Genomic DNA, 26,026 nt, shown 5'->3' with positions numbered 1-26,026 from the left:
CATTAACTTATCTTATAATTTATTTCTCAACTTGTCAAATTTCCCTGTCACATCTAAAATTATGGCATTTCGTTATTTTATCCGCGGTATGGCAATGTCACTTAGTGGGTATAGCTAAGTGAGACTAAAGTGGCACTGTAGGTGAAAACGTCAGAAAGTAGCTGGTAAGACCAGAATTCCCGTCGGAATATCCAGCGGTTGATCCGACAATACTTATTGCTGTGTTCAGTGGAATCATTTAATGATTACTTAAAGTACCAAAATAAAATTTCAAAACCAAAAACAAAGATGTTATTAACGTTAAACATTTTAACTTTCTTTCGGAAGGTCCCGAATGAACTTCACTTTTTGCTAAAGCATATTAAAAAATATACAATGACATTATTCAACAAGAATAGCATAATTTTGAATATAAATATAGCCTGAAATTCCATGGTTTTGATAAATTTTTCTTTCTTTATTATCACAATCTTAAAACTAAATAAAGAAAACGAATAATAAAATCTTATCAACTTCTAAAAAAGCAAATATCCACAATGCCTCACAAACAAGAACTTGAATTTATAACTATTCCTGATGCTCCTCTTGGTGCAATTGTTACTCTTCCTGCAGGTATCATAGACCCTGCGGATCTTAATGACGAAGACTTTCAGAAACTCAAAGAGGGTCTTTTAACCCACAGCGTGCTCGTCATTCCTGGCCAAGAAAATCTTTCTCCAAGATCTCAGTACAAAATCACCAAGCGCATGGACCCCACCTGTGAAGGTGGCTATGGTCATTCTAAAGAGTTTCGCCATGACAAATCAGTTCTTCGCCGAGATGGTGTTTCTGTACCTGATCAACCTCAAGTCCAAGTGTTAGGCCAAGGAACTTTTAAGGGCCATTATGGAATGGATTCTATTACTTTGCGCCATCCTACTCATTTTGATTTCCATCAAAAGCCCTTGACTGATGATGAAGTCTCCAATGGTTACACCCGGTTTTACCGCTGGCATATTGATTCAGCTCTTTACGGGCTTTCACCTCCAGTTTGCACTACTCTTCTTGGTATCCACGTTCCTAAGACTACTGAAACCATGAAAATTAAGTATGAAGATACCAAGGAAGAAATTGAGATTGCCCAAGCCGGAACTGCTTTCTTTTCTGGTGCCAATGCTTTTGACGCTCTTTCTGATGAAGACAAAGAACTAGCTCTTGGTACTACTGTTGAATATGCTCCTCATCCCTACATTTTTATTTCTCCTGCTCGTGCTACCAGCGATGGTGTGACTATGGTTTCCGATTGTAAAGAGATTCCCCTTTCAGAACTTCCAGAGTGGGAAGAGTCCAAGGTCAAGAGACTTCCAATGGTTTGGACTAACCCTGTTACCGGGCGACATCAATTGCAGATTCATGGAGCTTGCATTTACAAAATGCCCCGTCCTGATGGCACAATTTTGCAACTTGAGGAAGCTCGTAAACAAGCTTACAGATTGATACGCCCAGCTATTGCACCAAAAAATATTTATGTTCATCCCTGGAAGAAAGGTGATCTTGCCTTGTTCCATAACCAGGGTGTTTTGCATAGTGTCACTGGTCAGTTTGCCGAAGGTGAAACTCGATTGATGCATCAGTGCAATATTGCCAGTGGTGTTGATCCTGTTACTGTGAGAAACTAGTCCGCGATTTATTGCTTAGTTTTTAAAAACAGTTCAATCCCTTTATGTGCCTATGATTAATGTTTGAATTTATATATATAACTATTTCTTTTCTTTAAAAAATGTACCATTAGTTTTTTCTTTTTTTTCAAATTTTTTACACTTTCAGATAAAGTTAATTTTTAAATGTTAAAGTAAAATTTCCTCAATCATGCAAACCTTTTGGGAATTTTTGAAATGTTAATTGAAATTCATCTGCTTAATGTTAATCAATCTTTGCATGTTCATTTTTAACAATTAATCTTTTAATATATGAATCAAAAAAAAAAAAGTGTTTTGTTAAAATTTGTCGCACATTGAAATCAAAGAAACATGCTAAAACATATGGTAATTTTAGTAATTATCAAGATACCTATGGGAAACGGGGCGACTTTTGTTTAGAGTCTACTTTTTTTTTGCATTTTGAAATCATAATTTTTAAAATAAAACAAAAATTTAAAAAAAAACAAGACATTTCTGAGATTTTGTGTTTTTTATCAACTTTTTTTTTTTAACTTTTAATATTTTTAATAATTTTTTTTCCCCATTTTGTTGATGTGTTGTGGGGTCTTTCAAGTATTTTAGTATGGGGGATTCAGGATTTTGTCCGGATTTTGTGTGCAAATGTGCTGCTTGGTAGTGGTTTGCACAATTAGCACACAAAATCCGAACAAAATTTTAGATTCTTCACACTACGATACACATAGAGAATATTACGTAACACATAGTAAATTTAACTTACCTCCTTCCTAAAAGAGAGCCAATTTCACAAGGTATAAAATTTTCAATATTCCACAAGGTTAAGGGTTGTGCTGCTAATGTATAAACCACCATTTTTCTATTTTTCAAGTCCAGGTGTTGCGGTAAAAGGTCCAAAATCTTTAGCAAAAAAAAAAATAGTAGAATTGTCATTCTCTTAAACATATTTAGGGCTTTTATAAAAATTAATGATTTCAAAAAGAGTGGAACACAATTTAATCTACAAAATGTTAACAGAATGGCATTTTATTTTAAAGTCTTTTTTCTTTAAAGAATCTAGAGACTAGAGATTTTTTACAAGTTGGAATCAGCGTTGACACTGTCAATAGAAAGGCAATTTTTTTTTTGAACAAGATAATATTTTGGGGAACTCCAAATAGGCATTTCGTATATAGCTTTAAAATACAAATATTTGGAAAAAGTGCCTAAAAAATTTCAAAACAAGCACAGACCAGAGTACTTAGCACTCTAAGAGTTTGCATTTTCGAGTACACTGTAAGCCTGGGCCCATACTAAAATTGTTAGTAACAAATACTTTGCAGAGACCCCACACACACACACAAAAAAAAATGCGGGAAAAATCATTGATTTCCCACCCAAACTTATTTATTTTTTTTCTATACTGTGAATTACATAATCAAAATTTATTCTTGAAACTATGAAGACTAAAAAAAGACGATGAATGAAGATTTTCAATCCATGTTTTTAGGCGTTAAATGTGCTATAATATGCATTGGATATTCATAAAAATGTTTTTTAGAATTTCTCAAAAAAAAAAAAAAAAAGATTTAATTTCCTATATAGCTATAAAAATGTAGAGTTCATGCCTTTTGAGAATCTTTTCAATATATATATTTATTTAAATTCTCCTACTTACAGTTAACCGGTCATTGCAGCTTCTTTTTCAAAAGGTAATCTTTTATTATTTAGACTAAGTAAAGATTAAATATTTTCTAAAATATTTTATACATAGGAATCAAAAAAAAAAAAAAAAAACATGTTAAGATTGGTGGTTATTTAAGTAATTAACAAGATACTTTACTGCTATGGAGTCACCTCTGTTTGGAGTCACTTTTTGCATTTTTTAATTAAAAATTTCTAAAATATAACTAACAATCAAAAAAAAATATAATATTCCTAAATTCTTATAATTTTTTTAATTTTTTTCTATAATTTCCAGTATTTTTTTTTATGTTTATTGATGTGTTGTGGAGTCTTTCGTATATTTTAACATAGGGGGATCCAAGATTTTTCCCGCATTTTGTGTGCAAATGTGTTGCTCGTCACTGGTTTGCACTTATCAAATGCTATTTTACACACAAAATGCGGGAAAAATTTAAATATTCCACAAGGGTAGGGGTTGCATTTCAATTTTTCTTAAGTGCCTTTTTTTATTTTCAAATGCCCAGTTTTTGAAGTAGAAGGTGTAAAATCTTAAGTAAACCTTATAGAATTGTCGTTTTCTTGAACATTTTCTTATTTTTTTTTTAATCATTTAAGATTTCACAGGTATTAAACACTGTTTAATTTATCAAATTTTTAAACAAAACAGTATTTTATTTAATAGACTATAGTCTTTTTGGTTTTAAGAGTTGGAATTACTTTCAACATTATCAATAGATCGGCTTCCCTTTGTGAACAAGATAATGTTTTGGGAAATGCTAAATATCAATTTCATATATATAGCATTAAACGGGATACATTTTAATAAAAAAAAAAAACTGAAAAAAATCAATGAAAACATTTGTCAAAATACACTTAGTGTAGTGTAAGGTTTCATTGTTAAAAGACATGTAAAATTTAACTTGAAATTAAAGTGAAACTGTTTAAAAAATTAAGCCCTACGGGGGGCTCGAACCCCCAACCTTGAGATAACAACTTAAAGCATTTAAGAGTCTCACGCTCTACCGATTGAGCTAGCAAGGCAAGTGAATTGAAAATTTAATACTTTATTTCTACAATTACACCACCAATTATATTCTATAAAAACGAGAAAATTCAGGGAAAATGACAATTATAAAAGAAAAGTCAATTAATAAACTTGAAATTAATTTTTTTTAAAAAAATATTTATTTTTGGGTTTTTTTCATAGTTGTTTCTTCTTCTTGGTGAGAGACTCTATGCGTACACATCTCGATTGAATCTTTAAACTATCCTGGCAATCATAAAAATCAACTTTTTTGTTTAGTCTTCTTGGTCTCCTTGTAACTACAAACTGTATGACTATCTGAAGGGCTCAGAAATGATATGGGTGTCAATGAAAATAACTCTGAATTATTCAAGAAGAGGGTTTGAAACTGACAGAATGTCTAAGGCATTTAAGCCTATTTTATGAGATACTGGAGGTGCACAGATGAGAACTATTTGTATGAAAAGGTACACTTATAAGATGGCAAATCCACTAAGTTAAGTAATTATAAGGATCGTGCAGATGCTGATATTATTTACTCCTATAAAAAAAAAAAAAAAAAAAAAAAAAGCAATTGAAGACTAAACAAATGTGAATATTTTTGGTCTGGAATTGAAGGGCAATTGTTAAGACTTGATTCAGGGTCATTAAATTTGTAATCATAATAATGATTTTTTTTTTTACAAGTCTAATAAATAAAACAAGTACAATTTTTTTTTTTTTCAATTTTCAGACAATCTCTTATTTCATAGAGATATTATCCAAATCCCATTATGGTAAAAGTTTTTAGCGCCCGATCCGGGGCTATATTCTAGTTCAAAATCGGATATATATATATATAGTTTAGATTAGTTACGTTTACCATGATATATATATATGGTAGTAATCAAAATAAAAAGAGCTAGTGGAGCAAAAATAAATAAAAAAAAAAGTTGTTGTCCATTTGGAGTTACTTGTTGACGAACAAAAAAAAAAAAAAAACTTGGCGCAAGATTTAATTCTCATACGGTTAACAAAGGCAGAAAGAGAAAAAGAAAGAGAAAGAGAGAGAAAAAAAAAAAAAAAGGGAGATGGACGATGACACAGAGGAAAAAATACTCGGTTATTAAAAGTCACCAAAGCAAAAAGTATATATATTATCTGTAATAATATAGATTTACAAGTAATTGATGAGCTTAGAATGACGGTTACTAAAGGATTTAGTGCAATTCGGTTGTTAAAATTTACAATAAAAGTTTAAGGCAGAATGAACTTTTTTTTTTTTTTTTAATTTTTATTAAATAATTATCTGTCTTGTTTTTTCAATTGAATCGAGTTCCGTGATGATAGAGAAAGAATGGGGTGTGTGGAATTTACAATTAGAATGAGTCACATCATTGACTTTTAAAACAAATGACGAAAGTTGAATTTGGTATTATGTGATTTATATATGTGATATATATCTATCTATATTGAACATAAGACAATAAATATTTCTTTATAATTAAGAGATCAAAAGTTTAGGGCTAGTAATGATCAATAGGAATTATAATGGTTATTATTCATATATATATATATATATATATATAAGATAATTATGTTAACTAGCTATGGAACCATTGAACTTTTTTTTTTGTTAGATTGAAAACTTTAGTTATAATTAACAGTTAAACTAACAACTGAACTATATAGGTTTTTAACGTTTAACATTTAACAATTAACTTTTTTTTTATTTTTTTTATTTTTTTTATTTTTTATTTTTATTCTTGAGACCTTTGGACCTTAAGAATTAAAATTGTACGGTGACCACAACCAGCTGATATCTTCTTATTTTTTTTTTCTTTTTATAAACAGCAGGCAATAATAAGAAACAGCCCGCATAAAAAAAAAATCTCCACATTGTTAATAACTTTTAGTCAAAATACTAAAAAAATAATAACCGCTAATTACCGAAAGAATTCCAAAGAAAATTTCAAACAAGTGTATACATGTGTATACATGTGTCTTAATAAGTGTGTGGGGGTTGGATAATAATAAAACAAAAAATCACATTTTCTTTTTCTTTTTTTTTTTTTTACAAGATAACTTTTATATGCCTAAATCTTTAATGTCCATTAGTACCATTGGTACCATTGGAAATAGCCTTGGGTGTGGCCTCTGGGAAATCCCGAACAATAGAGTTGACAATGGACAGAATGGCCTGGATAGAAGCCTGGGATACATCCTCATGAATGCCAACACCCCATTGCTTGATCTTATGGGCCTTGTTCTTGGGGTTAAGAGCAGACATTTCAATGTATGTAGCAGCCTTGGTGTTAGAGCCAGCGCCAATAGAGTGCTCATGGTAGGTGAGCACCTCCAGGGGCCCAAATGAGCTCTCAATCAATGAGTTGATAGCGTCAGTAAAAGACGAAATAGGGCCGTTACCGTTACCAGTAATCTTGTGCTTAACACCATTAATTGACAAGAAACCTTGGAATTGACGCTTATCCTTGCCAGTGGACACAATGTTAAAGTCCTCTTCAGCATCGAGAGAGTACACGTGGCCAGCCTGCGACTCTTCCAAAAAGTATTGCTTCTCAAACAGATCGACAAGCTCTGTGGCTTTGAGTTCGCGGCCCTTGACCTCAGCAGCATCCTGGACAACCTTGGAGAAGGCGACCTGGAGACCACGAGGGAGATCGAGCTCGAGGTTGCGGAGAATGATCCAAGCGGCACCACCCTTTCCAGACTGGGAGTTGACACGGATGACAGCCTCGTATGTACGGCCAATATCCTTGGGGTCGAGAGGGAGGTATGGTATTTTCCAAGGGGTGTTTTCTTCGACCTTGGAGTCGCCATTTGTTTGGTTTTGGCGGCGGGCAAAGCCCTTTTTGATGGCATCCTGGTGGGAGCCCGAGAAAGCACAGACGACGAGAGAACCACCGTAGGGGGCTCTGGGAGCGACTGGGATCTTATTGCAGCGCTCGACGACATCAATGACGGACATCATATCGCTAAAGTCGAGGTTGGGGTAAACACCTTGGGTGTAGAGGTTAAGAGCGAGGGTGACGAGATCAACGTTACCGGTGCGTTCACCGTTTCCAAACAAGCATCCTTCAACACGCTGGCCACCGCCCATTTGGGCAAGCTCAGCAGCGGCGACAGCGCAGCCACGATCATTATGAGGGTGGAGGGAGATGCAGACCTTTTCGCGCTCAGAGATGTGGGTTGAGAAGTACTCGACCTGGTCAGCGTAGACATTAGGGGTAGTCATTTCGACAGTTGCTGGGAGGTTAAAGATGATTGGGTTTTCTTCCGAGGGGCCCCAGGCAGCTTTGACAGCCTCGCAGATGCGGACTGCAAAGCCCATGTCAGAGTCTGAGAAGGTTTCAGGGGAGAATTCAAAGGACCAGACGGTGGGTTTACCTGAGGGAGCGATGGAAGGTTCTGGAGCGTCCTTTGTGAGTTTGCGGACGAGGGTTGCACACTTGACAGCAAGGGCAATAGATTCATCTTCCTCCATGCCAAAGACAACATCACGGAAGAGTTCTGATGTAGCGAGGTAGATGTGAACAATGGCACGGTGAGCTCCTTGGAGAGATTCGACTGTACGACGGATAAGTTCTTCACGGCAAGGTGCTAAGACTTGGACGGCAACGTCTTGTGGGGCAGTTTGGACGGCGAAGCGGGTGAAGTCGAAATCAGGTTGGGAGGCTGATGGGAAAGCGACTTCAATTTCTTTAAAGCCGATTTGGACTAGTTTCTGGAAGTATTCCTTCTTTTCTTCGACAGTCATAGGGTCTGGCAGAGACTGGTTACCATCGCGAAGATCTGTTGAAAGCCAGCGGGGGGGTTTTGTGAGAGTTTGGTCTGGCCAAGTGCGTTCAGGCAGCTTGACTGGGGGGAAAGGTCTGTATTTTGAGCAAGGACACTGGAGCATTTTGGGTGGTTGTTTTTTTTTTTTTAAATGGTGAAAGATGAAATTTTTTTTTCTTTTTTTTTTTTTATTTATAAATAATAAATATTAAAAGAATTAAAATTAAAAATTAAAAAAAAATAAAAAAAAAAGGAATTTAATGGTGGTAGTGGACCTTTTAAAGTATTTATATGAAAGAAAAAAAAAGAAGAAAAAGAAGATCAAATAAATTTTTTTTTTATTTTTTTTTGTTGGTGGTGAAATTTTTTTTTTTTTTTTTTTTTTTTTTTTTTCATTCGGTTAAAGAAGGAAATTTTTTTTTTTTTTTTTAAAAAAAAATTTTAAATTTTAAAAATTTAAAATATGACGCGATTACGTGAGTCACAATAGTCACGTGTAAAAACTACGGGCAAATGGCGGAGGTCAATAAAAAAAAGTAGGGTAACTAATAAAAATATTGTTAATCGGGTTTTTTTTGACCGAGTACCGAAAGTACCGAAAGTAAAAATAAAAAAAATAAAATTGAGGTTAGGGTTTAATAAAAAAATATTATTACATAATAATTATATAAATAAACTTTGAGACTTATGTATAGATAGTGTAAATATATAAATAAGTTATATAACTTTAATAATTTCCAAAGTTTTAAGTCACATTATCACTAGCCACATCAAGAGGCGTTTAAATATTAGAGATAGATAGGAAATGGAATGTGGCAAAGCCCGCGGGAATTTAGTGGCTAGTGCAATAATTTTTTTTTTTTTTTTTTAAATAAAAATTTTAAATTTTTTTTTTGCTGTGTGAGTGAGTGAATGAATGTGGCTATTTTTGGGCGTATTGAATGGCGCCACGATAACGTAAGCACAAGTGGCTAGTGTCCTAAAAGACCCAAACAGGACAACTTTATGGCCTTGTGAAGCTTCACAGGTGCTGCTGCTGCACTACAAAAATTTAAAAATTTAAAAAAATAAAAAACTTTTTTTTTTTTTGTTTTTTTTTGTTTCCTCTCACTATTTTGTATAAACCAACCCCAAATTTTATAATTATTATATTATAATATACTAAAAAAAATATAAACACCAATACCAACAAAATTTATTAAATTATTTTTTTTTTTTTATATAAATTACTCAAAATGCCCTCCCTTTTTTCTAGAGATAATCCATCTTACCCATCATCCTCTTCAGGTTCAAACACTACTCCATATCTTTTCTTTATCGCCCTAGGAATCGGCGTGGTTTTTATTAACATTTGGGTCATTATAGGCGTTCGATACTACTTTAAACGTCGCAGAAACGCCATCGAAGCTAACAACTATAGAAACAACTCAGAACTCGCATCAATGTCTTATGTCTATCATCAAGGAAGTGGCCTTTACTACCATACTCGTGCTCCGGTTCTCTCAAGAAGACTACCAGGTTCAAATCTTTCTCGATCACAACAACAACCCCGCAAACTTTTAACACTAGAACAATTAGATGAATTATGTCCCGTACAAAAATATCGCGAATGGGCTTCTCGACAAAAACAACACGGCTTGCCCACTGAAGGTGGAATCTCAAATCAAGCTGCTCAAGCTCTTGAAAAGTCTCTTCAACAACCATCTATCGTTACCAATGAAATCTCAATAAATGATGAAAATGATGATACCAAAATAACAAGCAACCATCATCCAGATTCTGAAACTAAAGCCACAGCCATTGTAGCAACTACTTCTTCAATCATTGAAGATGAAACTGCAGTAGAAGATGAAGACACTGGAGATACCTGTGCTATTTGTATTGACTCTTTGGAACCAGATGACGATATCCGTGCTCTAGATTGCCACCATGTTTTCCACACAGACTGCATCACTCCTTGGCTGACCACTCGCAGAGCTTTATGTCCTTTGTGTAAACGTGACTACTACCAGGGTCCTTCAGAAGAAGAACAGCAATCTCAACAACAACAACAACCACAAGTCTCATCCCTTATTACTCCCCCGCCTCCATCCGCAAGATTAGCAACAACCTCAGATCCTAGATCTATCTCTCCACCACCTGCTCCTTATTTCAACACAAGTAATCGTCGCAGACAATCTTCATCTTCAAATTCTTCTTCTAGTGTCTCTTCTATCCTTACCAGACCACACACCATTGGCACTACTGGGGTCATGTATGAACCTGAACCAACCCCAATCTATGATGAAATTAGATTAGAGGTCCGTGATCTCATGGCTCGTATCCGTAGAGCACGTGAAAACCACCGGTCAACTTCCCGAGAACAAGATAGCCAATCACTAGGTACATCTGAAGTTCCTCGGACTCTTCCTAATAATAACAGCTTGGCACGCTCTTCATCGCCACCGTCGCCTACTACTACTACTACTAATAATAATAATACTACAACAAGAAGTGGTGGGGGTTGGCGTTTTTGGAGAACTAGACCTGCAGTTGCTGAACAAGTATAAAAAAAAAAAAGCAAAACTTGTGGGAGGTTTTTTTTTTACTTTATTTTTTTGATGACTTTATTTCTTCTATTTTACGATTGTTTTTTTCTTTATTATCTTGATGATTTTTTTTATTTATTTGTTTATTTATTTATAGTTTTTTGATGTTTTAATGGGATTTTTTGTTTGTTCGTTTTTTTGATGTATTATTTCTTGCTCTTTTTTTTTTTTTTTTGATATAATAAATATATAAATCTTTCGTATTGTGTCATGTCATGTCATTTTATGTAATGTAATGTAATGTCACGTGAATTAATTACAAACTATTTATCTAATCAAATTACCCTATAGCTGACTAAATTCCCCGTCTTTTTTTTTTTTTTTTTTTTAGAAATGGCCGCTTCCGCATTGGCCGGCCGGCAAAAACCACGTGACTGAATTTCATCCAGTACTAAAAAATAAAAAAAACAAACAAACACACAAAATTTCAAGTGCTTGTCAAAAATCTCATCAATTCAAATCTCTCCCAAAATCAAAATATATATATTTTTTTTCTCTTCTAATCAATAATCTAATCTATTCCTAAATAAATATATTTATATTGATATTTATATATATTTAAATTCCTAATATCAAATAAAAAAAATATATATATAAATAAAAACAACCAATGGCACCACCACCACCATCACAACCATCACAACAATCACAACAATCACAGCAATCACCTTCTCAACATGAACAACAAAATAATCACAATCAAACCGGGTCCCGACCACAAGGTCCCACTAATATATCATCAACCCAACCCCCCCAACCCCCCCAACCAATATATCCTTCTTACTCTAATAACCAACCACTTCCCTCTATATCTCGGATCGGTACCAAACAACAACAGCAACAACAACAACTGCAACCTCAATCACCTTCCAAACTAACATCAATCACCCGAATCGTCAACTCAGAAGACCCTCCAGATCAATCCAAACGTCCCTTCCATGTTTATTCTTTCACTCCAGTCAAGTTTGGTGCTCCCATTCCAGCAGAATCTCAAACATCTTTTACCCTTTCTTCTTCAATCTCATCATCATCATCCCCTTCAACAAACCCTACCTCTCCAACAAATCCCTCGATAACAAAACAAATTCTTCCTACCAGACCCTTTGTAAACACTACAATAGACCCTTCAAGCAATGCTATGACTAAATCAAAACGCAGATCTTCATCATCTTCTTCATCTTCTAATTCTTCTTCTTCAAAAGACCAACCACTTCTGCCTCCTCCTCCAATTCCTACCCCAAACCTAACTCAACAACAAGCTCAGCAACAAACTCAGCAACAAGCTCAGCAACAAACTCAGCAACAAGCTCAGCAACAAGCTCAACAACAAGCTCATCAACAAGCTCAACTACAACAACAACAACAACGTCAAGCAAATGATCTTCCAGATACCCACTCAGGAAAACGCATAGCATGCATCGAATGCCGCCAGCAAAAGGTCCGCTGTGATGCTCATGCCAATTACCCAGGGCCTTGCTCTCGCTGTACCAAAAAGGGACTCAAATGCTTGCTCCAACCAGATTTTAAGCGCACTTATAAGCGTCGCAGACTAGTTGAGGTTGAAAAGGAAAACCTGCTTCTTAGACAGTCCATGGAACAACTCTACCCAGGCCCTATATCCCCTCCTCCCCCCTCATCTCAACCATTTCAACAACAACAACAACAACAACAACAACAACAACAACAACAACAACAACAACAACAACAACAACAACAACAACAACAACAACAACAACAACAACAACAACAACAACAACAACAACAACAACAACAACAACAACAACAACAACAACAACAACAGCAGCAGCAGCAGCAGCAACAACAACAACAACAACAACAACAACAACAGCAGCAGCAGCAACAACAACCCAATTCACTTGTGACGGCTGCTCCTTCCTCTAACCCCCCACCTCAACCATTACCCACCGCCCAATCATCAGTACCATCCACTGATCCATCCAAACCTTTACAAAATACCCATGATCAGGAAAAACTTCGCAGAATGGCTTCCGCTGGGTCTCTCCTTGACTTATCAAACTCAGGCCACCAAACCTACCCTCAATCGGAACCTTCTACTATCCTTAATACCCCCAATCTTGAAACCCCGCCTGCCCTCACCCGACCTTTTGACCCCCTATACTCCGCTGCTCGCCCCCCTGAACCTTCCTCTGCTTATAACGATCTTCCACCTCCAATCTACCAGCTTAAATCCAAAGCTGGCCTCCCATCCCCGTCCCCAGTCAATACCCCGTCTTCAGACAACCACCCGACCCCTGGATCAACAAATACCGGCCGTACTTCTTCATCATCCTCCACCTCCTGGCGTAAAGCTCTCAGTACTATGGACACGGAATCCTGGACTGATTATGACAATGGCGTCTGGAAGTGCTCAGATAAAACTATTGAAGACCTTACTCTCCCTGCAAATACAGTCTCAAGGCTTTTCAATGAATTCATAACCAAGTATCATCCAGTCCTCCCCGTTGTTGACATTTCCCGAGGGCCTGAGAAAATCCACCAACTCAGTCCATGTCTTTTTTGGACAATCATGACCGTAGCCTCTCGCAGATTCGATAAAGACTCTTCCCTCATGCTCCAACTTAACCCACTTCTTCGCACTTGTCTCTCGGAAATTACAATCTCTCCATTCACCCGCTTTGCACCAGGTAGTACTGGCCCTCAACCATTTCTCAACGTCGCCTCTGTCTACACCGTCCAAGCATTTCTCATCTTTACAATGTGGCCCTCTATCACCTCTTCTCTCAGTGCAGATTCATCCTGGAACACCGCCGGTCTCGCCATGTTTAGCGCCATTCGTGTTGGGTTACATTGTCCAGGCTATGCTCGAGATTTTGGCAGAGTTAAAGCTGACAATCCCATTTACCCGCACATTTCCGAACAAGTCCGCACTTGGATCTGTTGCAATATTGTTTCCCAGACTGTCGCAACTGTTTACGGATTCCCAGCTTTCACTTCTTTCGATGCAACTGTCATCTCAGCATGCCAACCTGACTCCCGTGTCAATGTCCCCCTCGAAATAAAACAGCTTATGCTTATCGAAAACCTCGAAGAAGAAATTGCAAAAACCCTCAACTCAAACCCTAAAGACCCCCTGGGCCTGTCCGAACTTTCCGAGCGCCTTTCCCTTATTCAAATTCTTTCTCGTAAACTTGACGAGCTCGAAATGCGTCTTACCGACGTTGTAGACGATCTCCGCCGTTTTGTTCTTCTCGGTGCACGAGTACATCTCCTTACTTACTACTTCCTAGACAATGGCGGCTACTCCGAGCTCCAGCTTCAAAAGGGTATCGTCCAAGTCTACAACAGTGCCCTTGCACTCATGGAGCACGCAGATATGGCCAATCGTCGTGACCGCTACTTTTTCAAATACCTCCCAGGAATCTACGTCCAGATCCTTTGGCAGTCCACAGCCATCATCTGCAAAGTCTACCATTCACCGTTTGCCCGCTTTGTGGATGGTGAAGCTGGTCGCATGCTTTACCTCTCTTGCGTATCCCTTATTTCTAGAGCTTCTATCTTTAAACATGATATGATGTACCGAGCTTCGGAGATTATGCAGCAAATGTGGCGACTCTACGGGTCTCTGGCACGACGCAAAAACGGACCGGTCCCACAGATCCGCATCCGCACCCGCATGGCTGCTAGCGTGTTTTTCGATACCTTGTGGACCATGCGCGAGGAGTGTGGAATCTTGAGTGTTGCACCTGCTGTACTTTCTCAGAGAAACTCAGAGGAAGAGGAAGACAAGGATGATGACGACGAAGATGACGACGAGGGGTTCCCGCAAAAGCAACAAAAGTCTGAACAGAAACAACAAAATAGAGAATCAAGCGAAAGTGATGATGACGGCGCACCGGGACTTTCCATGGAAGATGCCAAGAAAAATGCAGCAAAGAATAAATCCGCCCAGCTCCCAAAAGACAAACCGTTGGCTTCTTCAGCATATGCAAAACAAGCACCAGTGAGTACTGTCGGAACCGAACACAAACCTGTCTCTTCACAACCCAGCAGCACTACAGGCCACCCAACAGCAGCAGCAACACCAGCAACACCAGCAACACCAGCATCAATAGCATCAATAGCATCAATAGCAACAACACCAGCATCAACAGCAACAACAGCAATAACAACAACAGCTTCAAATGCCAAACAGTCAGTTGCTCAAACTACAATACCTTCCATGTCGCCACGATCCACAGGATCCGGACCTTCGCGACATGGGTCTTCGTCACTTGTTCCGTCGACTTCCACTTCCACACTCCATTCCTTGCACCACCAGACCCATCTGGCGCCCATGACAACAACAGCAGCAACACCAACAACGTCTTCTTCCTCACCGGCTAGTAGAGCAACCACAGTGGCTACAGCGGCTACAGCGGCTACAGCGACTTCAGCTGCAGCTGCAACAGCTGCATACCTCGACGACTACTTCATAACTTGGGACGCAGACAACTTGATGCGCGACGTGACCATGCTTATGTCGGACTACGGGTTCCACGAAGATGAAGCAGCGTCATTGCAGAACCTGTATGCTGGAAGACCTGGAGGGACTTCAACAGGAGGAAGCACAGGTGCAGGCAGTAATGGGAGTGGGAATACGGGTGGAGCTGGAGGTAATGCAAGTGGCCAGGGACCTGGCGGGGTTCATTTTGGGAACCTTTTTTGATTAGAGATTAGAGATTAGAACAGAGGTTTTTTTTTTTTTGGTTTTATTTTTTTTTACTTTTTTTTTTCTTGTTATTGGTGTTTTTTCTTTTTGATTTTTTTGATTTTTGATTATAGACCTTTTTTTTTCCCCTGTTTTATCTGTTTTTTTTTTTTATTATCGTTTCAATAACTATTCTTGATTCTTATTTTCCTTAAAAAGGGGAAATAAAACCAAAAAAGAAACCAGAGAAAAAAAAAAGAAAATAAAAACAAAATTTGTTTGTTTTGTAAAGAATATCTTTGTTCAATTCTTTTATTTAGATCCAGCTAAATAAACCTTACAAATAATAATAAATAATAAATAATAAATAATACACAAATATTTCAACTGTCAACTGACAATCTTAAAAAAGCTCAAGAACCTAAGACTCCTTATAACCAGTGCTTAATTAAGCAAAAGACGTGTAGACAGTTTGGAGACTGGTGGGACGAGGACCCGATGGAGGAGTCCCGGAAGGAGGAGCACCAGAAGGAGGAGCACCAGTGGGACGGGCACCAGTTGGACGACCTGAAGGAGGAGTACCAGATGGAGGAGTGCCAGTGGGACGATCAGTGGGAGCATCAGATGGAGGGGTACCGGTTGGAATAGTATCACGGGCGTTCAATGAAACTGGAGCTTCAGTTCCAGTTGGACGAGGAGGAGGGGTTCCAGAAGGAGGAGTTCTAGAAGGAGGAGTACCGGAAGGAGGAGCACCAGTGGGACGGGTACCGGTGGGATGACCTGAAGGAGGAGTACCAGATGGAGGAGTACCAGATGGAGGAGTGCCGGTGGGACGGTCAGTGGGAGGGGTTCCTGATGGCGGAGTACCGGTTGGAATGCTGTCACGGGCATTTAATGAAGCTGGAGCTTCAGTTCCAGTTGGACGAGGAGGAGGGGTTCCGGATGGAGGAGTACCAGAAGGAGGAGGTCCAGTGGGACGGGCACCTGTGGGATGACCTGAAGGAGGTGTGCCTGATGGAGGAGTTCCAGAAGGAGGAACACCAGTTGGGGCGCCAGATGGTGGAATACCGGTTGGAATAGTATCACGGGCGTTCAATGAAACTGGAGCTTCAGTTCCAGTTGGACGAGGACCTGGGGGAGTTCCAGAAGGAGGAGTACCAGAAGGAGGAGCGCCAGTGGGACGGGCACCTGTGGGATGACCTGAAGGAGGAGTACCAGATGGAGGAGTGCCGGTGGGACGGTCAGTGGGAGGGGTTCCTGATGGCGGAGTACCGGTTTGAATGCTGTCACGGGCATTCAAAGAGGCAGGTGCTTCAGTTCCAGTTGGACGAGGACCTGGGGGAGTTCCTGAGGGAGGAGTTCCAGATGGCGGAATACCAGAGGGTGGTGGGCCTGAAGGATGAGGACCGGTAGGGGAACCTGAAGGTGGAGTTCCGGATGGCGGGGTGCCAGTGGGAGCACCTGAGGGAGGGGTACCTGTAGGAACCTCAGCACGAGCATTCAAAGCGCCAGCGCTCTGCGTGTCAGTGGGATGAGCTGGAGGGGTACCTGTTGGCGTGCCAGTTGGTCTGGGGCCACCGCGGGGGCCTCCAGATGGAGGTGTTCCTGAGGGAGGAGTTCCCGAGGGGAAATCAGTTGGGAAGTCGGAGCGAGAAATATGGGGGAGATCCGAATGAGAAGCGTGCTGGGCGCTGATGCGAGAGGCATCTTGAGGGGCACCAAGAACGACAGTTGTAGCGACTGCGGAAAGAGTCAAGACAGAAAAAAGTGTATTTGATTTCATTTTTGTAAAAGGAATGAGTTGAATAGTTTGAGTTAAATAGAGTTGAATAGAATTGAATAGACTTTGATAATTGAATGATTGTAAGAGTGAGATGATGAGAAGAAAAAGAAGAAAAAAAAACTTCAATTCCAACAATATTTGACATGTTTATATACTTTTTTTTTAAATACCAAAGTCTTTATAAAACCAATTCTATTTTTCAACAATTATTATGATTCAAAACTTAAAGAAAAAGAGAGTTGAAAAAAAAAAGAATTCAAAGTCTCGAGGATTACGTAGATTTTCAAAGCTACATGGAATTTCCCACCAAGTTCTTGCAACTCCACGATCCTATTTTACGGACGCAAATTGTCCTGTTATAGGGGTAATTTACAAAGGAAAAAGTGAAATCTTTTTTTAAAAAAAAACAAGGGAAATAAAGAATTTTTAACAAGTGGATTTAATGTTTAACATTTGCATTCAATTTACCAAAATGAACGATTTGAATTTGCTAGTTAACCTACTAGCCAATATTTGAAAAACATCTAGAAATAGATGAAAAATAAACCTTCATTTTTTTTTATTTCTGAATAACTTTAAATTGAAAAAAAAATTACTCAAATTTTATTAATTTTTGATGGAAAATTACGTATTTCTCTAGAGTTAAATGCCATCGACGACGTAGCTAGATTGAAAGTATTCTATTGTTCTGAAACTTTGAGCGAACAAAATACAGTCTCTCATCCAAGTTTCAATGTCCCAGTCTAATGCCCACTAAAATATATCACACACAAAAAAAATCAAAGACGTATTCGTCATTTGACTCCACAATTATTTTTCCTTTCGATTCAAGAAAAAAAAAAAGTTCTACTCCTAGTTCATCAAAAAAAAAAAAAAAAAAAAAAAAAACAAGGCTTGTTAACAGACTTACTGGTGATGTTTCATTTATGCCCATTCCTAAAAACCGTAACAGAGTATTTTCCCAGAATTACTTTGGAATTTTTATTTTCTAAAGAGTCCTTGAAAAAAAAATAAAAACTCCCCAATATTAATAAGATATTATACTTTCCAGGAGGTATTCAATTAAAAAAAATTGAATTGAATTGAACTCGTGAAAGCTACTGTAACCAAGAGACCGTCCTGAAAATTGAATTTAAGACTTTGAACAGTTAATACGTTTAAAGGTTTCTCGGTGAATACTTACTAAGGAGGTTTTCATGAATAGAAGGCTTTACAATATCTGTACTAATTAGAGCCAATTGAATATTTTATAACTCCTTGGCTCCTGCCTAAAAAAACTTTTATAATAAAAAGCTTGGTGAAAAAAAATGTGTGGGGGTTTTCAATGATTTAAAAAATAATTATACTCAGTAAATGCCCTTTATTCGTTGAATACGTAGAGTGTCTAACTTTCTATTAAACTTCAGAAGAACAACAAAAAAAATCTCCCGGTGGTCCCGATTATCTATGTAACTAGGGGAAATTGACTTTAATTTCTGCAAAGTGTAAAGATGAGCGGAAAAACATAATATTATGGTTTTTATGTTATAACATAATCCAGTAAAACTGTCTGAAAAAAATAAAAAAAAAAACAATGGGTGGCGGATAGAAATAAAATCAATTTTTAAGACACTAGTTTAATTATTCATGCGTAATCAACAGGCGAACATAAAACTATTCAACAATGATATTAAAAAAAAGATTGTTTTACATCAAAGAAATGCAACTATTATTGAACATAATTTCTTAAAATTTAGGCAGTTTTTTGTTTTTCAAGTATTTCCGAGAATTCCATTATTTTCGATGAATGACTAAAACATGGAAACTAGATAGTAAAAAAAAAATTTCAAAATTAATGGGAAACTTTGATTTTAAGTATCTTCCAAAATTATTTAGTTGCATAGCAACTTGGAAACCTTAAAATCATTGATTCCGTAGCTGATTTGGCCTGTGGTTCTAAAAAATGTCTTGTTTTTTAAATAAAAAAAATATAATCCAAGCGAATAACAATATTCATGTTTTAAAATGACTGAAAACATTTCCAGTAACTTTTTTTTGAAATTTCATTAATAGGAAATGACTAAATTCCAATTTAAAGCTTCAATTACTAATGATCTTAAATAAAATCTAAAGATTATGAAAATTTTCATAAATACAATGAAAAACTATAAAAAAAGATTTGGTGATTCAAATTTCAAAAAAAATTATTTATAAAGTCTATTGTTAATACTTTTAACATAAGTACGGTTGCTATTTATATTAAAGAACTCATGATAAATGCACAACTACATCATTTCATTCAACTCTTTTTGAATAGGAAAACATTAAAATATTGTTAATTTTTTTCTATTAAAAGTTGATTTTTTGAAAAAAAAAATTAATAGATTTTTATTACATTGTACACTAAAAGTTTTTTTTTTTTTTCAAATATTATAAAAGTATATAACTTCAAAAGCAAAGCCATAGTTTTAATTGCATAACTTTTAATGGTTTCCATTGTACGAATTGTTTTAATTTGTGTTCCTGAGGTAGCCCGACAGATGAGCCCTGGTGCTGTATGTAGGTTCCAAACTTACCCGATTCATTTTTTTTTTCTAGTCGCTCCAAGCTCATTTTTAATTATTAGTTTATTTTGCAAATGACATTAACAACAACTACATGAGAGGTAATCAAATTGAACAAAAGAGTCAGCCTTCTTGTTAGTCTGGGGAGCCCGGGGATTCAGATGAGATGTGTGCTCCTATATCCGTCCTCAAGATAAAGAAAGTTTTTTATGAATACTTCATAATATTGAGTGATTACAAATCAAATATTTAAATTGTTCTAAATAATTGTTTTCCTTTTTTTCTTTGATAATTTGTTTGTTTGTTTTTATTCAAGAGTTATAGAATTATATATATCATCAGCATCTGCGCTATTCTTTTATTGTCTGACTATGTGTACCTTTTTAGTACGGGTGGTTTCTGTTCTGTGCGTCTCCGGTAGCCCGGAAGATGGGCCCTGATGCCAGCTTACGAGGAACAGGGAGAACCAGTCTGTCGGTCCCAAAACCTTCCCAACCCATTTCCACTTATCTTCACGGACGCCCATGTATTTCTTAATCTCTTCCGCCAGAGATACGGCCCGCAATCACCTGCAGGCTATTTAGACTGTACGGAAGAGTCGGCATTCCTGTAACCAGGGTAGCCTATAGTTTTCAGTCTAGGTGTATACTCCCGTACACATCCTCAGGAAAAGGGGGTATTCTGGGAAACGAACCGCTCCTTAATAAATTTGTTTGTTTGTTTGTTTGTTTTTATTCAAGGGTTATATAATTATATAACATCAGCATCTGCGCTATCCTTCTTGTCCATACTAAATATTTTTTCATTTTAATAATGAACTTTTAATTTTGGCTTCAACATTGCATCTCCAACAGCCCGAAAATAAGTCCTGATGCCAGCTTACGAGGAACAGGGGGTTAAAATAACCAAACCTTCCCAACCTATCTCCACTTGTCTTCATGGCTTAATAAATTGTTTGTTTGTTTTTATTCAAGGGTTATATAATTATATAACATCAGCATCTGCGCTATCCTTCATGGCTTAATAATTGTTTGTTTGTTTGTTTTTATTCAAGGGTTATAGAATTATATAACATCAGCATCTGCGCTATCCTTCTTGTCCATACTATATATTTTTTCATTTTGATAATAAACTTTTAATTTTGGCTTCAACATTGCATCTCCAACAGCCCGAAAATAAGTCCTGATGCCAGCTTACGAGGAACAGGGGGTTAAAAATAACCAAACCTTCCCAACCTATCTCCACTTGTCTTCATCAACGCTGTAATTGTATTTCTTAATCCCTCCAAGCAGAGATAAAGCTTACAATCTCTTGTAAGCCAGTTTTCATGGCTTAATAAATTGTTTGTTTGTTTGTTTGTATTCAAGGGTTATAGAATTATATAACATCAGCATCTGCGCTATCCTTCTTGTCCATACTATATATTTTTTCATTTTGATAATAAACTTTTAATTTTGGCTTCAACATTGCATCTCCAACAGCCCGAAAATAAGTCCTGATGCCAGCTTACGAGGAACAGGGGGTTAAAATAACCAAACCTTCCCAACCTATCTCCACTTGTCTTCATCAACGCTGTAATTGTATTTCTTAATCCCTCCAAGCAGAGATAAAGCTTACAATCTCTTGTAAGCCAGTTAAACTGTTTAAGAGAGTCGACATGTCCATCTCTGGAGATATCCGTTTCAGTCCTTTTCTTTCCTCTTCAAGCAAAGGACACTCAACTAAAATGTGATGAACTGTTTCCAGCTCTCCACATTTGCAGTTGTAACTATCCTTTTCAATTCCAAACTTTTTAAACCATGCGCCAAAGTTGCCATGGCCTGTGCGAAACTGAGTAATATTACTCAAGATCCTTCGACTATCTTTCTTCATGATCACTCCCGTAACCATTTTGGAAAGATTATCAGTACATTTCGACTCCACTGTGATATTATGATACCACAGGGCTTAATAAATTTGTAGTTAGTTACCTAGCATAGCTAGCTCACGAGCAGTTTGTTAAACGGTATTATTAAAGTTTTAAATTACGTGGGCGTCTGGTGTAGTTGGCTATCACGTTCGCTTAGCATGCGAAAGGTCCCCGGTTCAACTCCGGTGTCGTCCATTAACTTTTTGCTTTTTTTTAAAACAATTTTTTGTTTATTTTGTGAAAAGAATTAAAAAAAAGTCTTCAAAAAACGGATCTATTTTGAAGTAAAGTTGAAAAACTAGCCATATAATTGTATAACTCCCAAAAAAATTTTGAATAAGTTTGTTTGTTTGTTTGTTTTTATTCAAGGGTTATAGAACTATATAACATCAGCATCTGCGCTATCCTTTTATTGTCTGACTATGTGACTTGCCGGTTTTCATTTGTACCTTTTTAGTACGGGTGGTTTCTGTTCTGTGCGTCTCCGGTAGCCCGGAAGATGGGCCCTGATGCCAGCTTACGAGGAACAGGGAGAACCAGTCTGTCGGTCCCAAAACCTTCCCAACCCATTTCCACTTATCTTCACGGACGCCCATGTATTTCTTAATCTCTTCCGTCAGAGATACGGCCCGCAATCACCTGCAGGCTATTTAGACTGTACGGAAGAGTCGGCATTCCTGTAACCAGGGTAGCCTATGGTTTTCAGTCTAGGTGTATACTCCCGTACACATCCTCAGGAAAAGGGGGTATTCTGGGAATCGAACCCAGTATCTTCCGCTATCGAGCGAACGTGTTACCCTTTACACCATCCAGCCCTTTGTTTGTTTGTTTGTTTGTTTTTATTCAAGGGTTATAGAACTATATAACATCAGCATCTGCGCTATCCTTTTATTGTCTGACTATAAAAAAAACCATGTCAGACCCCCCCAACAACACCCAAACCACGTTTAGTGGCGGCGACCCTCCTGCCGACAATAATTATACCGACAATAATAATGAACAGACTAATATTAATGATATGCAAAAAATTATTGCTGTTGAACTGAAGGAGAAAGAAAGTTCTCATTCCAGAGGACCTCATTCTCATGAAGCTCATCACATCAAACCCTCGACAAAAATCCAAAAAAATAATGAAAAACCAGACTCCCATAAAAAAATTGAAACTATCCACAAAAAGCTTGAATCGAATGATAAGCATAATGCTTCTTCAAACCACGAAACCCCCGTTGAAACCCCTATTGTGAATGTTGGTCCAACCTTGAACCCTACCTTTGACTCTTCACCAGATGGTGGTGATGTGGAAATTGACGCAACACCATCACGTGACATGGATGTTCTCATGCCGGATGCAAATCCATTTGGTGATAATTCTGAAGCCTGGGAATACATCTTAAAACTTAAGGATGTATTTCTGGTTGAATTGTCTATTGTTAAAGAAGACTTGAGTATTACAATTGAAGATTGGGAAATAAAATTTCAAAATCTTGAACTTAAAAACAATGAGTTAGCTAAACAACTCATTGCTTTGACCGAAAAGCTTAAAGCTTCAGAAGGACAAGTGAATTCTCTTCGCTCAGAACTTGATGTTTTGAGAAACAATCAGGTTCACACAGAAGTTAAACATGTAATGTTTGAAAAACTTAAAAAGGAAGTTAAGGATAATAAGGATCATTGCGATAAAGTGAAACATAAAGCTGATGAAATAGCTAAGATGACTCTTCAAGATTTGTCTCAAGAAAAAGCAAGAAACAAAAGAATTATCGACACTGAAATCAAGGAATTCAAAGAAATGACCAACAATCTTGAGAAAAAGAGTTGATAATATGGAATACAAAGTTGGAACTATTTCAACTAAGGCTGATTTAACTACCAAAGAACTTAGCTACGCAAAAAGGAAATCAAGAGTGCGGTAAGAAAAGTCGACACTTTGCCTTTTGCTTTGACCCCTAAAACTCCAAATGGAGCAACTCCAAAGTTGAAAGACATTATGAAGGCTCAAAAACAACACCGTGAAACTAAAGTTGATGAAGACAAACCCACTTTTAGAGTGTGCATAAGAATTCCAGATACCATGAAAAGAGTTAATATCCCTGCGATTGGAAAGAAAATTGATGCGGTTGCACAAAAGCCGGTGGCTCAGGAAATAGGCTATACTGTCAAAGGGCATTTATATGTTCAACTTAATGACAAAGATTTTGCTGATAAAGCTGCAGAATGGATCCCCAAAGTTGACCCTACTTATTCAGTGCTTGACACAGATTCTTGGTACAAGGCTGTACTTCAGGAAATACCTAATACGGCATCGATTGAAGACTTGAAAGAAACTCTCTACAATTTTAATGATTACCATATTGTTTTGAATACCGAACCCAAAATCATTAGCAGAAACCAATTTACCCAAACAGCATTGGTTTCATTCAGAAATGCCCAAGACTATGCAAAGTGTGCTGATAATCTTATTATCCAGTACACAAAAGTTAAAGTTAGACCTTTTATTAGCAGAAAAAAAACTCCTGAAGAACTCCAAGCTATGCGTAATAAGATACGATTATTGAAAAATGAATCAGACAAAAAGGATAATGAGGCCCATCCTGTTTCCACTGACGACTCACAAGATGAACCGATGAAAGAAACAAATATTGAGGAACTAGATGAATCCAATGAGGAAGAAAACGAAAACAATTCTATTACATCTAATGAATTATAAAGTATTCCAACTCAATTGTCATAAATCGAAATCTATTACTGAAACTATCTTAGATAAAAAAGAACCTGATATCTTGTTATTACAAGAACCTTACTTTAACAACTATGGGCCCATTAAACATAAAGATTGGATCCCAATCTTTACAGAAACTGGAAAAGAAAAAAATAAATGCAGAGCAATTACTTACATTAGGTCTAACTCTGACTTACGAGCATTAACTACTAAAATTGAAAAGTTTACAAATCGAGATATGGTTACCATTTTGGTTAAAGACATTACAATTGTCAATGTCTATAATCAACCGAAACCATCCAAGAAATACCCTGAGCCACCGGTTTTTGAGTTTCTCAAACGGGAGATCAAGGAACAATACTCAAAGATTGTCATTGCAGGTGATTATAACTTACATCACAAGGAATGGGAGTCAAGGGCAGGTCCGAATACGGAAGCAGATGAAGTTGTTGAGTGGCTACATGAAAATGATATGATGTTAATTACTCCAAGAAATCAAAAAAACATACAACAATAGAACCAATATTGATTTGGTTTATGGCTCAGTGGACTTACTTCATAGAATTTCATTTAGTGGAGTGGATGAAAATACACTAAGTGATCACTCAATTGTGGAGTGGGACATCTATATGTCTCAGAGTAAAAACGGGGATGAAGTTTTTACTTCGGTGAAGAGATTGAATATTAAGAATGCAGATTGGGAAAAGTTTGACAAGGAGCTTTCTTCTGCCATTAAAGATTTTAATGTGCATAACAAAACTCTAAAATCAACTGACCAAATTGATGACCAAGCTAAAGCTCTTGAGGAGGTTGTAAAAAGAGCAATGGCAAAGTCGATGAAGGAAGTTAAGGTGATGAAAAAAGTCCAAACGCTATTGGAATCAAGAATTAAGGGAGAAGTTAGAAAAAGCGCTAGAAGCTAAGAGGGAAGCCCGTCAAAGGCAACCTTCTTTGGCTTTGAAACGACAAAAAATTGAAGAGGCGAAAAAAGCTAGAAAAATTTTTGACCACAGTTTGCGTGAAGCAAGTACTGAGCAATGGAATAAATATTTGTCTAGTTTAGAAGGAAATGACATTTGGAAGATTTTGAAGTATATTAATCCAAAAAGCAATGATACCATTATACCACAAATTAGAAAAGAAGATGGAACTCTCACTACTACTGTTGACGAAAAAAGACATGAAATATGGAAGGCACTTCTACCTGAAATTGATCATGGTCTTGATAGAGAGTTTGAAATTGATGACGATTCTCGATGGCCAAAATTAGAGTTTGATGAAGTTGACTCTGCATTGGCTGATACCCCAAATGATAAAGCTCCAGGAGACGATGGAATTACTGGCAAAGTTTTAAAGATGGCATGGCTAAATAAAGACTTTAAGGAAAGGTTTTTCAAGCTTCTCCAAGCTTGTGTAAAGTTTGGATACCACCCAAAAGTCTGGAGACATGGCATTATTGTTGTTATACCTAAACCTAAGAAACCTGACTATTCAAAGCCAAGAGCATACCGACCAATTTCCTTACTTAAGATTCCATCTAAAGTACTGGAAAAAATTATACAAAAAGAATGACCAAGCTTACAACACACTTACTTCCACCAGAGCAATATGGGGGAAGACAAGGTTATTGTGCTACTGATGCTGTTTTGGAACTTGTCCAAAGAATTGAAACTAGTAAGGAAAAAATTTCAGCT

The 26,026-nt window shown here is 37.1% G+C and overlaps 7 protein-coding genes across 7 annotated transcripts; 5 read left to right on the top strand and 2 right to left on the bottom strand.

Annotated features, from left to right (window-relative positions):
* Positions 1-536: 536 nt before the first annotated feature.
* SAPINGB_P000353 (uncharacterized protein) lies at positions 537-1,658 on the top strand (the record flags this gene model as incomplete). The annotated part of the gene is made up of 1 exon (XM_031995077.1): positions 537-1,658. The coding sequence occupies one exon, from the start codon at positions 537-539 to the stop codon at positions 1,656-1,658; it is 1,122 nt and encodes a 373-aa protein (XP_031850968.1).
* A 4,769-nt stretch (positions 1,659-6,427) lies between these two features.
* Positions 6,428-8,245, bottom strand: SAPINGB_P000352 (uncharacterized protein; the record flags this gene model as incomplete). The annotated part of the gene is made up of 1 exon (XM_031995076.1): positions 6,428-8,245. One exon carries the CDS (start codon positions 8,243-8,245, stop codon positions 6,428-6,430), a length of 1,818 nt encoding a protein of 605 aa, XP_031850967.1.
* Positions 8,246-9,356: 1,111 nt separating this feature from the next.
* On the top strand, positions 9,357-10,670 carry SAPINGB_P000351 (uncharacterized protein; the record flags this gene model as incomplete). The annotated part of the gene is made up of 1 exon (XM_031995075.1): positions 9,357-10,670. One exon carries the CDS (start codon positions 9,357-9,359, stop codon positions 10,668-10,670), a length of 1,314 nt encoding a protein of 437 aa, XP_031850966.1.
* Positions 10,671-11,319: 649 nt separating this feature from the next.
* On the top strand, positions 11,320-15,396 carry SAPINGB_P000350 (uncharacterized protein; the record flags this gene model as incomplete). Its single annotated transcript, XM_031995074.1, has 1 exon — positions 11,320-15,396. One exon carries the CDS (start codon positions 11,320-11,322, stop codon positions 15,394-15,396), a length of 4,077 nt encoding a protein of 1,358 aa, XP_031850965.1.
* A 430-nt stretch (positions 15,397-15,826) lies between these two features.
* SAPINGB_P000349 (uncharacterized protein) lies at positions 15,827-17,161 on the bottom strand (the record flags this gene model as incomplete). The annotated part of the gene is made up of 1 exon (XM_031995073.1): positions 15,827-17,161. The coding sequence occupies one exon, from the start codon at positions 17,159-17,161 to the stop codon at positions 15,827-15,829; it is 1,335 nt and encodes a 444-aa protein (XP_031850964.1).
* Positions 17,162-22,526: 5,365 nt separating this feature from the next.
* SAPINGB_P000348 (uncharacterized protein) lies at positions 22,527-24,320 on the top strand (the record flags this gene model as incomplete). The annotated part of the gene is made up of 2 exons (XM_031995072.1): positions 22,527-23,294; positions 23,496-24,320. 2 exons carry the CDS (start codon positions 22,527-22,529, stop codon positions 24,318-24,320), a joined length of 1,593 nt encoding a protein of 530 aa, XP_031850963.1.
* Positions 24,321-24,570: 250 nt separating this feature from the next.
* Positions 24,571-25,904, top strand: SAPINGB_P000347 (uncharacterized protein; the record flags this gene model as incomplete). The annotated part of the gene is made up of 3 exons (XM_031995071.1): positions 24,571-24,754; positions 24,825-25,164; positions 25,226-25,904. 3 exons carry the CDS (start codon positions 24,571-24,573, stop codon positions 25,902-25,904), a joined length of 1,203 nt encoding a protein of 400 aa, XP_031850962.1.
* Between the last annotated feature and the right edge of the window lie 122 nt (positions 25,905-26,026).

The sequence above is a fragment of the Magnusiomyces paraingens genome (genome assembly GCF_902498895.1).
Source record: "Magnusiomyces paraingens strain CBS 517.90 genome assembly, contig: contig1, whole genome shotgun sequence".
Lineage (NCBI taxonomy): Eukaryota > Fungi > Ascomycota > Dipodascomycetes > Dipodascales > Dipodascaceae > Magnusiomyces > Magnusiomyces paraingens.
Note: the sequence above shows the minus strand (reverse complement) of the source record. Positions and strands in the feature narration are given on the sequence as shown.